Source organism: Canis lupus, chromosome 7 (genome assembly GCF_048164855.1).
Source record: "Canis lupus baileyi chromosome 7, mCanLup2.hap1, whole genome shotgun sequence".
Lineage (NCBI taxonomy): Eukaryota > Metazoa > Chordata > Mammalia > Carnivora > Canidae > Canis > Canis lupus.
Genome location: NC_132844.1, coordinates 71,218,111 through 71,232,094, shown reverse-complemented (window position 1 = coordinate 71,232,094; position 13,984 = coordinate 71,218,111). Strand labels below are relative to the sequence as shown.

Here is a 13,984-nt window from a genome sequence, read left to right as displayed (position 1 = left end):
TGAGGTTGCAGAACTGGGAGGGTCCCCAGCCAGAGAAGCACACTTGTCACAGTCCCTTGGTCTTGTCAAGTCTCCTCCAGGCATAGGACCTCTGCATGAGCTGCGCTGAGTAGTGAGCAAACAGCATAAAAGGGAGAGGCTGTCCAGGGTGGGACGGTCATACACACGCAGTTGCCAAACAGAGTATAAAGAAAAAAAAAGTTTGATTTTTTTTTTAAATTTATTTTGTGGAAAACAAAAGCAGAAAAACTAAAACCCCAAACTCCAGAAAAAATCCTAAAAAATACGTTTTGTTTTCTTAAAAAATACTGTATAAGTCTCTACTCCTCTCCCTCCCCCCAACAGCCCTCCTTGTATCCTTTCATCTAAGTGCCCTACCCCCCACCCTGCCACTATTCATCCTTCTCATTATTGTCCCCACTCTTCCATATCTACCCAGGATGCTCACCCCCAAGTTCTCTTACCTGGCACCTGACATGGTCCTTCCTATTGCTTTGGTGAGCCTTTACCCACAGTCCCATTCCCCCAGCATGCAAGAACTGTCTCCCACTTCTTTTCTGGGATTCAATAATCCTTTCCCCCTACCACTCCCTCTCCCAAGGATCTATTCTATGCAGGAGCAAGTAAGCTGCCTCCTGCCAAATTCCCTCCCAATTCCCACCCCCACCCCCCATCTCAAGAAATATCAGACCCTCTCCCTGGGCAGCTTTAACCAGGAATAAATCATCTTCCTCTTTTTTCCCCCCTTCTCATTCTATAAGACCCTTTCCCTCCCTCCACATATCCATGCACCTCTAAGAGAAGAAAATTTTTCTCTGGGAGCCCATATTGCCTTGGCCTTCTCAAAGAACCCTCTCTCATTCGTTTTTTTTTTTTTTTTTTCTGAAAAGGCAGGGTCTTCTGTCCAAGGAATCTTCGGCCCCTCTCTCAGGATATGTCTGCTAGGGTTCCCCAGCGTACCTGCCTGTTCCCAACCCTCCCATCCCCTATTCTATTCTCCTGGGCCAGGGAGCTCCCTTCACACTCAGCCCAGGGACCCCCCCACCCCACGCCGCTGGGCCTTGGAGCCTGCTCTGCTAGCTCTAGCGGATGAGGACATTGATCTCCGCCACGCTGGCCTCCAGCACGTTCTCCGCTGTGGTCTTGCCATGCTGCTCCTTGAGGTGCCGCCTAATGGCAGGCTTGTGAGCGAAGCGCACGTCGCAGTAGGAGCAGCGGTAGGGCCTGGCTCCGGAGTGCAGGTTGAGGTGGTCGTGCAGTGTGGACTTCTGCGTGAAGCACTTGCCGCAGATGCCACACGAGTGCGACTTGACGCCGCGGTGCACGTTCATGTGGCGGTTGAGGTTGCTGCTGTGGTTGAACTGCTTGCCGCAGCGCGGGCACATGAAGATGAAGTGCTGCGCCCGCATGTGGAAGACCAGCTTTTCCACACCCTGGAATACTTCCGGGCACTTGGTGCACTTTATGTTTTTTAGGGGGTTTCCACTGGAAAAGCCCCCAGGCAGGGGTCCCCGGCTGCCCCCTGCCCCCAGGCTGCCCCCCGCCCCCCGGGCAGCCATGGCCACCGCTGCTGCCTCCACCAGGCCTGAGGTGGCTCCCACGCTGGCCCGGCCTCCAGGGATCAACAGCAAACCCTCCCCCTCTGCGTCCTCTGAGAGGCTGTAGCAGGCTTTCACTACACCCTGCTGTGGGGCCACAGTGCTGGGGGGCACGCTGCTCTGGGTCAGCTCTCCCAGGTGGCCGCCCACGGAGCCTCCGATGCTCAGGCCTCCCCCCAGACCTCCAGGAGGTTTGAGCCGGTGGGCCACCTCCAGGGCCGACTCCACCTTGACGATGCAGATGTCAGACACGTCCTCGTCCTCATCCTCATCTTCTTCCTCGGCCTTCAGCTCCAGGTCCTCATCCAGAGGGAACTCCAGTTTCACAGGCCTCAGGAGTGGAGGGGGCAGAGGGGGTGGGGGTGGAGGCTTGGGGGCTGGCTTTGGGGTCCTGGCAGGAGGGAGGAGGGATTTGGTGGCACTGACGCTGCTCACAAGGCTGGCATCACTGATCCCGTCCTCTTTGAGGCCTATTTTGGGCTCAATGAACTGGCTGAGGGCGTTCCTGCATTTCTCCACCACGTGCTCCATCTGCAGGTAGGAGGCAGCCGTCAGGTAGTTGACGATGTCCCTGACAGCGAATTCCAGCGCACCGGTGTAGCAGGAGAGGAGCAGGTCCGCCACGATGCGCGCACTGTGCATCAGTGAGACCTGCAGCTCGGAACTGGGGTTCAGCAGGAACTGGTCCCTCAGGAAAGGCGAACACGCGGCCAGGATGACCTTGTGGCCACGGAACTTGAGGCTGTCGGCCACAATGGTCACGTCGCAAAACCGCTCCTCTGCGCGGAGCTGGTTCATGTTCCGCAGGGTAGCGGCCTCGTGGCCGGGCAGCTGGAAGCGCAGGACTTCCACCCCAGAGGCCATTGTGGCAGGGGTGGGCAACCCTGGTTGGGAAGGAAACCGGTCAGAGACAAAGGTCTCTGGCTCTCCTAGGCCAGGGCTCCGGGCCCCTCGCCCCCATTCTTGCCCAGCCTCCCAGCTTCAGATCTCCCAGTCTTCAGGCCTCTTCCTCAGTTTCCCCAGTCCCTGGGGAAGCGCTCGGGCCTCCGAGGACGAGGACGGAGGCGTGGTTCCCGGGGGCGGGGCAGCGGCGTCCACACCGCCCCCCCCCCCCCCCCCCCCGGCCCGCCCGCCCGGACCGGGCTAGCCCGCGCACCCTCGGGGAAGGTAGGAGAAACCGGGGGCAGAGGCCTGGGGCTCGGGGGCTCCGGGGTGGCCCGGGTGCAGCCTCTTCTCACCCCGCCCCCTTTCCCCGCTGCTTCATTCCTCCGCCCCCCCTTTGCACGTTTGCACGCGCCTTTCACGTCCTCCCCCAGCCGCCTGCACGCTCCGTGCACGCCCCCCCCCACGTTCAGAGCTCCGTGGCACGCCCCCCCCAGCCCACGACCCTGAGTGCACGCGCCTCTCACCTGGCCCGGTTCCGCGCGCTGTTTTCCCCCCCTATCTCCCCCACCCCCCCCGGGGTTGGCGGCGCCCCCGAACACGGGCAGGGCCCGGGCAGCGCGCAGGCGCGGGGGTGCACGAGGCGCGCGCGCGGGGCCAACTCCGCGTGGGCGCAGGGAGGGAGGGGCGGGGGCGGCTCGCGCGGTGTGTTCCAGGCCCCGCGCGCCTCGGCGTCGGCGAGAACTCGGGGAGGAGGAAGAGGGGAGGGAATTAAAGGAGCAGGATTCCCCCCTTCCCGACCCCCCTTTCTTCCCCGGCCCCCCCCCACGGTTAAAGGGCCGGACGGCCTGGCCTCCCCTTTGGCCGATATTATTTGTCCGCCAGAGCGGAAATACGTTCCACACCCCCTTTCCCGCTCCCCCTCCTCTGTGCCTCCGGGCCTCGCGGCCCATCTGCGCGTGCGTGCCAAGTGCCGCGCGGAGCCCGCTGGCTCGGCCCGCCCCCCGTTCCCGGCGGCCCGCGGCGCGCGCCCCCGCCCGCGCTCCCCTGCCGCCACCTGCCCGCGCCGCGGGTGCCCTGGGCCCGCCGGGCCGGCGGGAGAGGCTGCGCCGCCCCTCCCGGGGACCCAGGCCGCCCCGCGGTGGCCGCTGCTGGCCACGGGCGCATCCTCGGCGGAGGACGCTCACAGCCCTTCCAGCCACACTTGAAGACTTTTTCAACTCCTAGGAAGCTAGTGACCGCCCAGCCTTCCTGGCCTAAAAGAAGTTTTAACTTGCTGCAGAAACACTACGGTGCCTTCCACTTACCTCTTTCTCAAAGTTGTGTAACATCACCCCTCTCCGACCTTCCCCTCCATTCTCAGGATTGATCCCACTTCTTGCCAAATCAGACGTCCTCCAGTTGTACGCACCGTCGATAACCTTGCCCATTTCCTCCCTACTGTACAATTAGCCCTGGTATTAATTCTTCTGATTATGCGATTATTTATATCAGGACGATTTTACCGTCTTTAATCTTCCTGACTGCAGCTGTTCCTCCCATTCCTGCTCCTCCATGGGCCTGGCAAGGTCAGAGCTGCACCGCCCTAAACAAAACGTCCCTTTCTGTCACTCCCAAAGTAACCTGCAGTCTCCACAGCTTCCTCCTGAAGATTGCCCTCCCCCCCATCCTAGTACACTCACTTCCAATCCATCCAAATCCAGGTGAAAAAGCCCCTGCTTCCCTTTGATTGGATTGGTTGGTTATATACCCCAGGAGACCAGCTCATTTTTCTTACACATGGGTTTTGAGGAAACTGCTTGTTATATAATGGGTTCAATATTTGGTTCCCCCTAGATTGTAAACTTCTTGATTGAGGGAATTATGTCATGGGTTGTATTTTGCAAATAAAAGGCATGCAATAAATGATTTACTGCTGAAGTCATTCCCTTTCAGTGCAGCCAGCATCCACCCAGAAAAAGTTTGTTCCTGGCTGAAACTGAATTCCTGAACTCAAAGGAATGACCTTTGGTGGAAAGCCGGGGCAGTGTTTAGGTGGTGCTTGACTCCTTGCCTTTTGCCTTTACTCTGCTTTTTATGCTTCCACCCAGTTCTCTTGCCTCTTTATAGCAATCTCCTTTGTAGTCAGGCCATATAAATCTGAGAAAGAACTTTGGCCTTTGTGTCAGACACACCTGGGTCAAAGCCATATTCTATACATTTTAAAAAAAAGATTTATTGGGATCCCTGGGTGGCTCAGCGGTCTAGCGCCGCCTTCAGCCCAGGGCGTGATCCTGGAGACCGCGGATCGAGTCCCACGTCAGGCTCCCTGCATGGGGCCTGCTTCTCCCTCTGCCTGTATCTCTGCCTCTCTCTCTCTCTCTCTCTCTCTCTCTCTCTCGCTTTCTCTCTGTCTCTGTCTCTCATGAATAAATAAAATAAAATCTTAAAAAAAAGATTTATATTTTATATAAAAGATTTATATATTTTAGAGGGGGGAAGGGCAGAGAGAGAAGAGAAAGAATCTCAAGTGGACTCCCTGCTGAGCATGAAAACCCACCCAGGGCTTGATCTCAGGGGCTCCATCTCAGGACCCCGAGATCATGACCTGAGCTGAAATCCAGAGTCGGATGCTTAACTGACCGAGCCACCCAGGCACCCCCATATTCCATTACTTTTGAAAAGAGGGAAATTCCTTAATTCTCTGAATCATAGCATCTTTATTTTGAATTGGAGACCCTGGTTTTTCACAGGGCTAATGTGAAGTTTAAGGCATACAGGAGGTGCTAGAACAGGGATAGCTCTCTTCCTTTAATTGGGAGGCAGATTACAAAATCTTCAAAAGAAATTTAACTGAAATTCTGTTTCCCTGTCTCATTTCTTCTTTCCCTCATTGCCAAACCTTTCAAAAGAGTAGTTCACTCCAGTGAAATCAGAGATACAAAAGCTGTCAAAGTAAGAACTGAAGTCTGTAAAGTTATGTATCCTGTCACCTTGCTACTTCTCCTTTCTGGGAGAGTGTGAATGGGACAGGGGGCCTAATCTCAGCTTGAAACTTAAGACAGGTGGTTCTTGGTGGCAAGTAGAGTTGAGAACTGATGAATCCTTCAAGTGCCAGGCCCGTCCAGCTACAGTTTCATGTGGAAATAAGCCATAGTGCACCAGGCTATCTTCTCCTGTACAGCCTGGTGAGGAGGTGTTTAGGGCTATTTTCCCACATAGCCCATGCAGGGGTATCTTGATCCTTGTCCCTTGGCCCCAGACTTCTGCCAATGTGAGATGAGGAAACCTCCTGTCCTTGGCTAGTGGTACCAAACTCCCTGGCATAGTGTGAAGGACAGTGGATTCAGGATTCTTAGTGGGCTTGAGAAATAAAATCTGACTATGGAGCAAGGAACAAGAGGAGACAAAAGGTCTAGGCTCTAGTTTAGGTTGGAGGCTGTCAACATCCCCGAGGTTTCAGTATTCTCTTCAAGAAAAGGAGGGATTGTCCTATGAAGTCTCTTTCAGTGCTGTGAGTCTTTAAAAGCCCAATCTGAAAAGAGATGTGTGCATTTTTGTGTCTATGTCTGGGAGAAGTGGTCAAGGACTAAGCTAGCTCATGGCTTAGAGTATCACTCCTGGTTCCTGGTGAATGCTAACAGTGGTCTAGATAATCCTAGACAGAAATGGTTACACATTTCCCTGAGACCTTCAAGGTAGTTTTGGCAGTGGGTGTACTTTTGCCATATGCTCAGCCTAGGCCAGAATAATTATATTCCTTGAGGTACCAATAGGAAATATTGGACTTAGGGACGCCTGGGTGGCTCAGCCTCAACGGTTGGGCATTTGCCTTCGGCTTTGGGAGTGATCCTGGGGTCCTGGGATCAAGTTCCACATGGGGCTCCCTGCATAGAGCCTGCTTCTCCCTCTGCCTGTGTCTCTGCCTCTCTCTCTCTCTGTCTCTCATGAATGAATGAATCAATCAATCAATCAAAATATTTTTAAAAAAGGAAATATTGGACTTAAATCCACAGGCTGATAAAACTTTTCGTGTATTACAACAAAACCTCCAACATCTCTTCCTTTCAGCACTGCCCTCACTGTAGGAACCCTGAGTCCTGCTCTGCTGCTCCCTACCTCTCCTTGTTGCCTGAGCAACCAACTTCCAGGCCTGCCAGTGTCCATGCAAATGGACCTCATCCACACCCCTAATTAAAAAAAAATGTCCAGTTTATTTTATGTTTTCTTTTTTAAGATTTTATTTATTTATTCATAGAGATACAGAGAGAGGGGGAGAGGCAGAGACACAGGCAGAGGGAGAAGCAGGCTGCATGCAGGGAGCCCGATACGGGACTCGATTCCGGGTCTCCGGGATCGCACCCTGGATTGAAGGCGATGCTAAACCACCGAGCCATCAGGGCTGCCTTTATTTTATGTTTTCTTAGAGTCACTTGCATGGTTCAGGATTCAAAAAGTGTATTTTATCAATCAGAAAGGGAATCAATACCAGGTGGGAATTACTTGCTTGCTTATCAAAAGAATGCATTTGATATTTATTTGGGAGAACATTTTTACCCTGGTGGGGGATGAGGACTCATAAACAAGTGATCAAAAATATTTCTATCACCTTGGGAATTCTGGCCAATGAAATTGCTCAAGCAATAGCAGCTCAACAAAAAGCATTAGACTCTTTGGCCTGGATGATAGAATGGCCTTAGATTGTATTTTGCCGGAACAGGGAGGGATATGGAAGGTAATTAACTCTTCCTGCTGCATTTACATTAATTATTCAGCTGAGGTAGAAACCCACCTAGACAGGTTCAAGACACTTGGCTGCAACAAATTTCTGCCAAAGTCCTGTGAACAGAATGGGATTGGTTTTCTGGTCTGTTTTCTTGGATTCCTCAAGGAATTTGATCAGTACTCTGGGCATTAACCCAAGTGGGAGATCTATCTGCTCTTTATATGATGTACATACTCACACCTGTGGCATGAGATGCTGCTTGAAGGCAGCAAAAGCAGGAACTAACTTGATGGTTCTCCAAAGCTTTGAAGTTAGGCCAGGTGCCAGAGGATTCACAGTTAGGAGCAAACCAGTTGCATTCCTCTAATCCTGATCTTCGCCCCTCTTCAGCCAGAAGTAGCTAGAGCAGTGGTCATCCCTCAAGACTCAGGAGTAACTAGAAACAAGTGGGGGGAGGGGAGCTGAAACCTGGTATGCAAACTCCTGCAGAGCCCACAGCTGCCTCTGGCCAGTCTTGTAGCCCTTAGTTACTGTTAAAGAAACCTGTAAAATTGTCTCAGGAAATAACATGTTGCCTCATGAAAAGTCTGTGGGATGCTATTCTGCTTGAGATGACAAACATAATGTGCCATTTTTGCAAGAAAATAATAATAATAGTTTGCAGCTTAGTAATAGTCACAAGATGTAAAATGTCTGCCTTTTAGAGATGACATCCTGAAACACAATCTGCTGAGAATGTTTTGCAGTTCCCGGCTCCTAAAGAGGAACAGCCAGGCCCCTGCAGCAGACGACCACCTCTCTACAATCACACCAAAACCATACCAGGAGATGCCAAATGAGAGAAGAGGATCAAGAAAGGAAGTATTACAGTAGGTCCAATCCCTAATCAATCAGCATGATCCAAGAGCCTGAGACCCTAATCCTGAATTTTCACCCTTTATTTTATTTTTATTTTTGTTTACTTATTTTTTTAAGATTTTAAGATTTTTAATAGAGAGAGCACTAACTGGGGTGGGAGGGGCAAAGGGAGAGGGAGAAGCAGGCTCCCCCCTGAGCAGGGAGCCCAACTCAGGCTTGATCCCAGGACCCTGGGATCATGACCCAAGCCAAAGGCAGATGCTTAACCAACTGAGCCACCCAGACGCCCCTAGATTTTCACCCTGTAAAAACCCCTGCTTGCAAGCCAATGGGGAGTTTAGGACTGTGAGCATTAGCTCTTCATTCTCCTGGGTGATGTGACACCAATAAATAGCCTATTTTTCCTCACCCCAAAAACAAAACCAAAAAGCCAAAAGTAACCAAAGCAACCCCCCCTACTGCCGTGCCAAACAACCAACCAACTAAACAAAATCAAAATCCAAACCTCCAAACCCACAAAATTAGAAAAATGTAAAAGGGTACACACTGAAAGTTCTCCTGCCAACCCCCACCCAGTTCCCCTTCCCTCCAGCAACCAATATTAATGGTTTCTTCAAAGCTTCTTGACATTCAAAACTTTTAGTTTGACTTCATTTCATCCACTTCTTTCCTGAGATCACCCCCTGCTGATTGACAGCATCTGGAACTGTGTCCTTTCTGAAATTTGAAATGCCAGAGCCCCATTCCCTCAGTGACCCTCAGATCTCTCTCTCCTGGGAGGCAGCAAGCATCCCTGCCCCAGGTCCCAGGGAGACCTCCAGGCATCCTGTCTTCCCCTCTCTCCCTGTCCACCTGGGTACCACTCTCAGCTGCTCTGACCTAGCAGCATCCTTTACCTGGGTTCTCTGTACACCAAGGAGAGCCCCTCGGCCCACCACGCTGTGCTGCACACCCGCCCCCTCTCTTGAGTACCCCTACCCTTCTTCTGATCGCCTGCTCTCAGCAGCCCAGAGAGCCTTCCTTCACACCCCAAATTTCCCTTTCTTTACTCATCCTTATCTCTCTTTCCTTAATTTCAGAACTTGTTGAAAGTCCATCCTTCTTCCTTTTTTTTTTTTAAATTTTATTTATTTATTCACGAGAGACACACACAGAGAGAGAGAGAGAGAGGCAGAGACACAGGCAGAGGGAGAAGCAGGCTTCATGCAGGGAGCCCGACGTGGGACTTGACCCCGGGTACCCAGGATCATGCCCTGGGCTGAAGGCGGCGCTAAACCGCTGGGCCACCCGGGCTGCCCCATCCTTCTTCCTACATCCCATTCTTCTTCTTTTTTTTTTTTTAAGATTTTATTTATTTATTTGTGAGAGACACACAGAGAGAGGCAGAAATATAGGCAGAGGGAGAAGCAGGCTCCATGTAGGGAGCCCAATGTAGGACTCAATCCCGGGACTCCGGGATCATGACCTGAGCTAAAGGCAAATTCTCAACCACTGAGCCACCCAGCTGTTCCCTACATTCCCATTCTTTTTTTTTTTTTTTTTAAGATTTATTTATTTATTCATGAGAGACACACAGAGAGAGGCAGAAATATAGGCAGAGGGGGAGAAGCAGGATCCCAGCGAGGAGTCTGATGTGGGACTCGATCCCAGATCCCCGGGTCACGCCCTGAGCCAAAGGCAGATACTCAACTGCTGAGCCACCCAGGCTTCCCTACATTCCCATTCTTTTTTTTTTTTTTAAGATTTTATTTTATTTATTCATGAGAGACACATACACAGAGAGTCAGAGACATGGGCAGAGGGAGAAGCAGGCTCCATGCAGGGAGCCTGACGTGGGACTCGATCCCAGGTCTTTAGGACCACACCCTGGGCTGAAGGTGGCGCTAAACCACTGAGCCACTCTGGCCGGGCTGCCCCTGAATTTCTTAATGATATGTACTTTTCTTGTCTTCATAACTTCATTATCTGTGCATATTGTAGGTATCCCTAAATAGCATGCTGTTTAGCTTTGTGTGTTTAACCATCACATAGATGGAATATACATTATGCATTTTTCTGGAGCTGGTTTTTTAACTCATTCTGATTTTGTTGAGTTGTGTAGTTGTAATTTATTCACTTTCTTTCTATTGCATGCTTACACCACAATTAATTAATCCTTTGTCCTGTTGATGGACATTTGCATTGTTTAGAGATTTATTTATTTATTTGAGAGAGAGAGAGAGAGAGTGAGCAAGCAGGAGGGGCAGAGGGAGAGGGAGAGAGAGAATCCCCAGCAGACTCCCTGTGCTAAGCACAGAGCCTGACTCAGGGCTCCATTTCACAATCCTGAGGTCATGACTTGAGCCAAAATCAAGAGGTGAGCCACCCAGGTGCCCCACTTCTGCGTTGTTTAAACTGGTGGTTATTACTACGGCGCTGATGTGAGCTTTTACTCCTCTCTGAGTGTGACATGTAAGCTTCTCTAGGGCAGCAGGCTTCAAATTAGGGATGTGTGTCCCTGTAGTGTGAGAGGACTGTCCAAGGAGTAGATGGACCAGAGAGACGTAAGGGAACGCTTTTCAGATCTGACTCTCCCAAAAGGCATAAAGGCACTGGTGGGCCTGGGGAGACCCCCATGAAGGAGAAACATGTGTCCTCATCCTCTTGCCCAACCTGCCCTTGCCACAGAAACCAAGCTCCAGGGGGATGTAGAAGCATCAAAACACCAGGGTACCCCAGGAGCAGTTCCAAAATCTGTTGGTTCTGAGAATGTGAGTGATGTAGTGACATCCTTCTGCACATCAGCTACTTTCTCTGTCCTTTCAACAAAGCTGAGTGTCAGCTGATTGAGTATTTTACCCTTTTTATCATTATTATTTTTAAATATTTTATTTATTCACGAGAGACAGAGAGAGGCAGAGACACAGGCAGAGGGAGAAGCAGGCTCCATGCAGGGAGCCTGATGTGGGACTCGATCCCGGGATCCTGGGATCACGACCTGAGTCGAAGGCAGGTGCTCAACCACTGAGCCACCCAGGCGTCTCACCCTTTTTATTATTGAGGTGAAATTGACAACATAAAATGAACCATTTTGAAGTGAACAATTCAGCAGCATTTAGTACGTTCACAATATTGTGCAGCCACCACCTCTGTCTACTTCTGTCTCGTTCCAAAACATTTTCATCACCCCAGAAGGAGCCCTGTTAAATTGTTGCTTCCCTCCTCCCTCTGGCTCTCAGCAGCCACCAGTAGGTGTTCTGTTTCTCTGGAATGACCTGTCCTGGATGTTTTGTATAAAAGGTATCACACACTATATGGCCCTGTGTCTGGCTGCATTCATGTGCCGTAATGCCTTTGAGGTTCATCCATGCCATAGCGTGTATCAGTAGTCTGTTCCTTTTTACGGGCAACTGATATTCAGGTGTATGGATATACCACAACTGTTTTTTTCATTCCTCTTGTTGATGGACGTTAGGGCCCTTTCCACCTTCTGACGATTGCGAATAGTGCTGCTATGCACTTGTCTTTGTTGAGAACCTGTTTTTAGTTTTTTGGGGGGTATTTACCTAGGAGTTGAATTCTGGGTAATATGGTAGTTCTATATGTAACTTTTGAGGAACCACCAAACAGTTTTCCACGGCTGCTGAGCCATTTTATATTCCTACCAGCACATTTCTCCACATCCTAGGTCTCACTTATTTTCTATATATATGCATTTTAAGCCATCCTTGTGGGTATGAAGTGGTACCTCATTGTGGTTTTTATTTGCATTTCCCTAATGACTAATGATGTTGAGTATCTTTTCATGTGGTTATCGGTGCCACTTGTATACCTTCTCTGAGAACTATCAATTCAAGTCCTTTGACCATTTTTTAAAAAGATTTTATTTATTTATTCATGAGAGACATACACATTCAGAGGGGGGGGCAGAGACACAGGCAGAGGGAGAAGCAGGCTCCATGCAGGGAGCCCCATGTGAGATTTGATTCTGGGACTTCAGGATCACGCCCTGGGCCAAAGGCAGGTGCTAAACTGCCGAGCTACCCAGGGATCCCTCCTTTGACCATTTTTAAATTGAGTTGTTTGCCTCTTTGTTGTTGAATTGTAAGAGTTATTTATATATTTTGGATACTAGATCCTTATAAGATAGGCAATTTACAAATATTTTCTCCATTCTATAGGTTGTCTTTTTCACTTTCTTGATAAAATGTCTTTAGATTGGGACACCTGGCTGGCTCAGATTGCAGAGTGTGCGACTCTTGGGGGTTGTGAGTTCAAGCTGTGTGTTGGATGTAGAGCTTACAAAAAAAAAAAAGGTAATAAAGTCTTTAGGTGTACAAATATTTTAAATTTTGGTGAGGTCTAATTTATTTATTTTTTTCTTTTGTTGTTTGTGCTTTTGGTGTCCATATCTAAGAAACCATCCCCAAGGGATGACTGCACCTGGCAGGCTCAGTCAGAAGAGTGTGTGACTCTTTATCTAAGGGCCATGAGTTCAAGCTCCACATTGGGTGTGGAGATTACTAGAAAAATAAACAAACAAAAATCACCAAATCCAAGGTTGTGAAGATTTACTCATGTTTCCTTCTAACCATTTTACAGCTTAAGCTCATATAGTTAGGTTGTTGAACCATTTTGAGTTAATTTTTGTATATAGTGTGAGGTAGGGATTTTATTTTTTTTCTTTTGCATGTGGATATCCAGTTTTTCCAGCACCATTTGTTGAAGAAAACAGCTGATTGAGTTTTGATAAGTCACTGTCTTTTGGTATATAATTTCAAAGAATTTATTGACATTGCTATGACAAACCTTCTTCCATTTACATCTACATATTTATGGGAACAAAATTTTTGGTTCGTACATCTACAAAAATGAAAAATAGGAATAGAATTCATACTGAATCCTAATTCTAGCAATAAATAACATTCACCCATAAATACATGAACTAATTGAAAAGAAAGTGACCTAACCATCTTATTTAGAATCGTACTTCTTTTTAAGAAAAATATCACAGGGACGCCTGGGTGGCTCAGTGGTTGAGCGCCTCCCTTTGGTCACACCCTGGGCTGAAGGGGGCACTAAACCGCTGGGCCACCGGGGCTGCCCTAAAAATTTATTCATGACAGAGAGAAAGAGAGGCAGAGACAGAAGCAAGCTCTACGCAAGGAGCTTGATGTGGGATTTGATCCCGCAACTCCGGGATCATGCCCTGAGCCGAAGGCAGACGCTCAACCGCTGAGCCACTGAGGCATCCCTCAATTCTTTTTTTTATTTTTTATTTTATTATTTTTTTTATTATTTAAAAAAAATTTTTTTTCAATTTTTATTTATTTATGATAGTCATCAGAGAGAGAGAGAGAGAGAGGCAGAGACATAGGCCGAGGGAGAAGCAGGCTCCATGCACTGGGAGCCCAACATGGGACTCGATCCTGGGTCTCCAGGATCGCGCCCTGGGCCAAAGGCAGGCGCCAAACCGCTGCGCCACCCAGGGATCCCTCTTTTTTTTAAAGTAGGCTCCCTGCCCAGTGTGGAGCCCAATATGGGGCTTAAACTCATGTGACCCTGAGATCAAGACCTGAGCTGAGATGAAGAATCCGATGTTTAATGAACTAAGCCACCAGGGTACATCTAAAAATTCAATTTTTAAAAAAGTTTATTTATTTTAAGTAAACCTATACCCGGTGTGGGACTTGAACCCACAGCCTCAAGATCAAGACTTGCTTACTCTCCCATCCAAGCCAGCCAGGCACCCATAAATTCAATTTTAATCTATATACATATTTTCGTTGCAGAGAATAGAAGACTTTCAAACCTAAGCCATATTTTATTGAGATAACATTTTGGTGGGTAGAAAGGGAAAATATGAATTCAGAAGAAATGGAACATGTCAAGTTTCTGACTTTTTCTGTTTTGTTTTGTTTTTTAAAATATTTATTTATTCATGAGAGACAGAGAGAGGCAG

General features: G+C 49.1%; 2 protein-coding genes across 4 annotated transcripts in view; one reads left to right on the top strand and one right to left on the bottom strand.

The window, feature by feature from the left end:
- Positions 1–823: 823 nt before the first annotated feature.
- On the bottom strand, positions 824–4,071 carry ZBTB12 (zinc finger and BTB domain containing 12). Of its 2 annotated transcripts, none has more exons than XM_072833643.1 (2): positions 3,788–4,071; positions 824–2,482 (listed from the first exon to the last, which is right to left on the bottom strand). In XM_072833643.1, exon 2 carries the CDS (start codon positions 2,460–2,462, stop codon positions 1,083–1,085), a length of 1,380 nt encoding a protein of 459 aa, XP_072689744.1. In that variant the 5' UTR covers positions 2,463–2,482; positions 3,788–4,071; the 3' UTR covers positions 824–1,082. The 2 variants fall into 2 exon arrangements, with proteins under 2 accessions (XP_072689744.1, XP_072689743.1); XM_072833642.1 differs by lacking the exon at positions 3,788–4,071 and adding an exon at positions 3,008–3,146.
- C2 (complement C2) overlaps positions 2,719–13,984 on the top strand; it is a 41,515-nt gene continuing 30,249 nt past the window's right edge. For both annotated transcript variants that reach the window (XM_072833631.1, XM_072833630.1), the window contains exons 1-2: positions 2,719–2,765; positions 7,890–8,054. In XM_072833631.1, coding sequence (XP_072689732.1) covers positions 8,021–8,054 — 34 coding nt within the window. In that variant the 5' untranslated portion in view covers positions 2,719–2,765; positions 7,890–8,020. The remainder of the gene's footprint in view (positions 2,766–7,889; positions 8,055–13,984) is intronic.

Excerpts from the sequence above, each read along its gene's own strand:
- ZBTB12 (XM_072833643.1), bottom strand. The coding sequence starts at position 2,462 with ATGGCCTCTGGGGTGGAAGTCCTGCGCTTCCAGCTGCCCGGCCACGAG.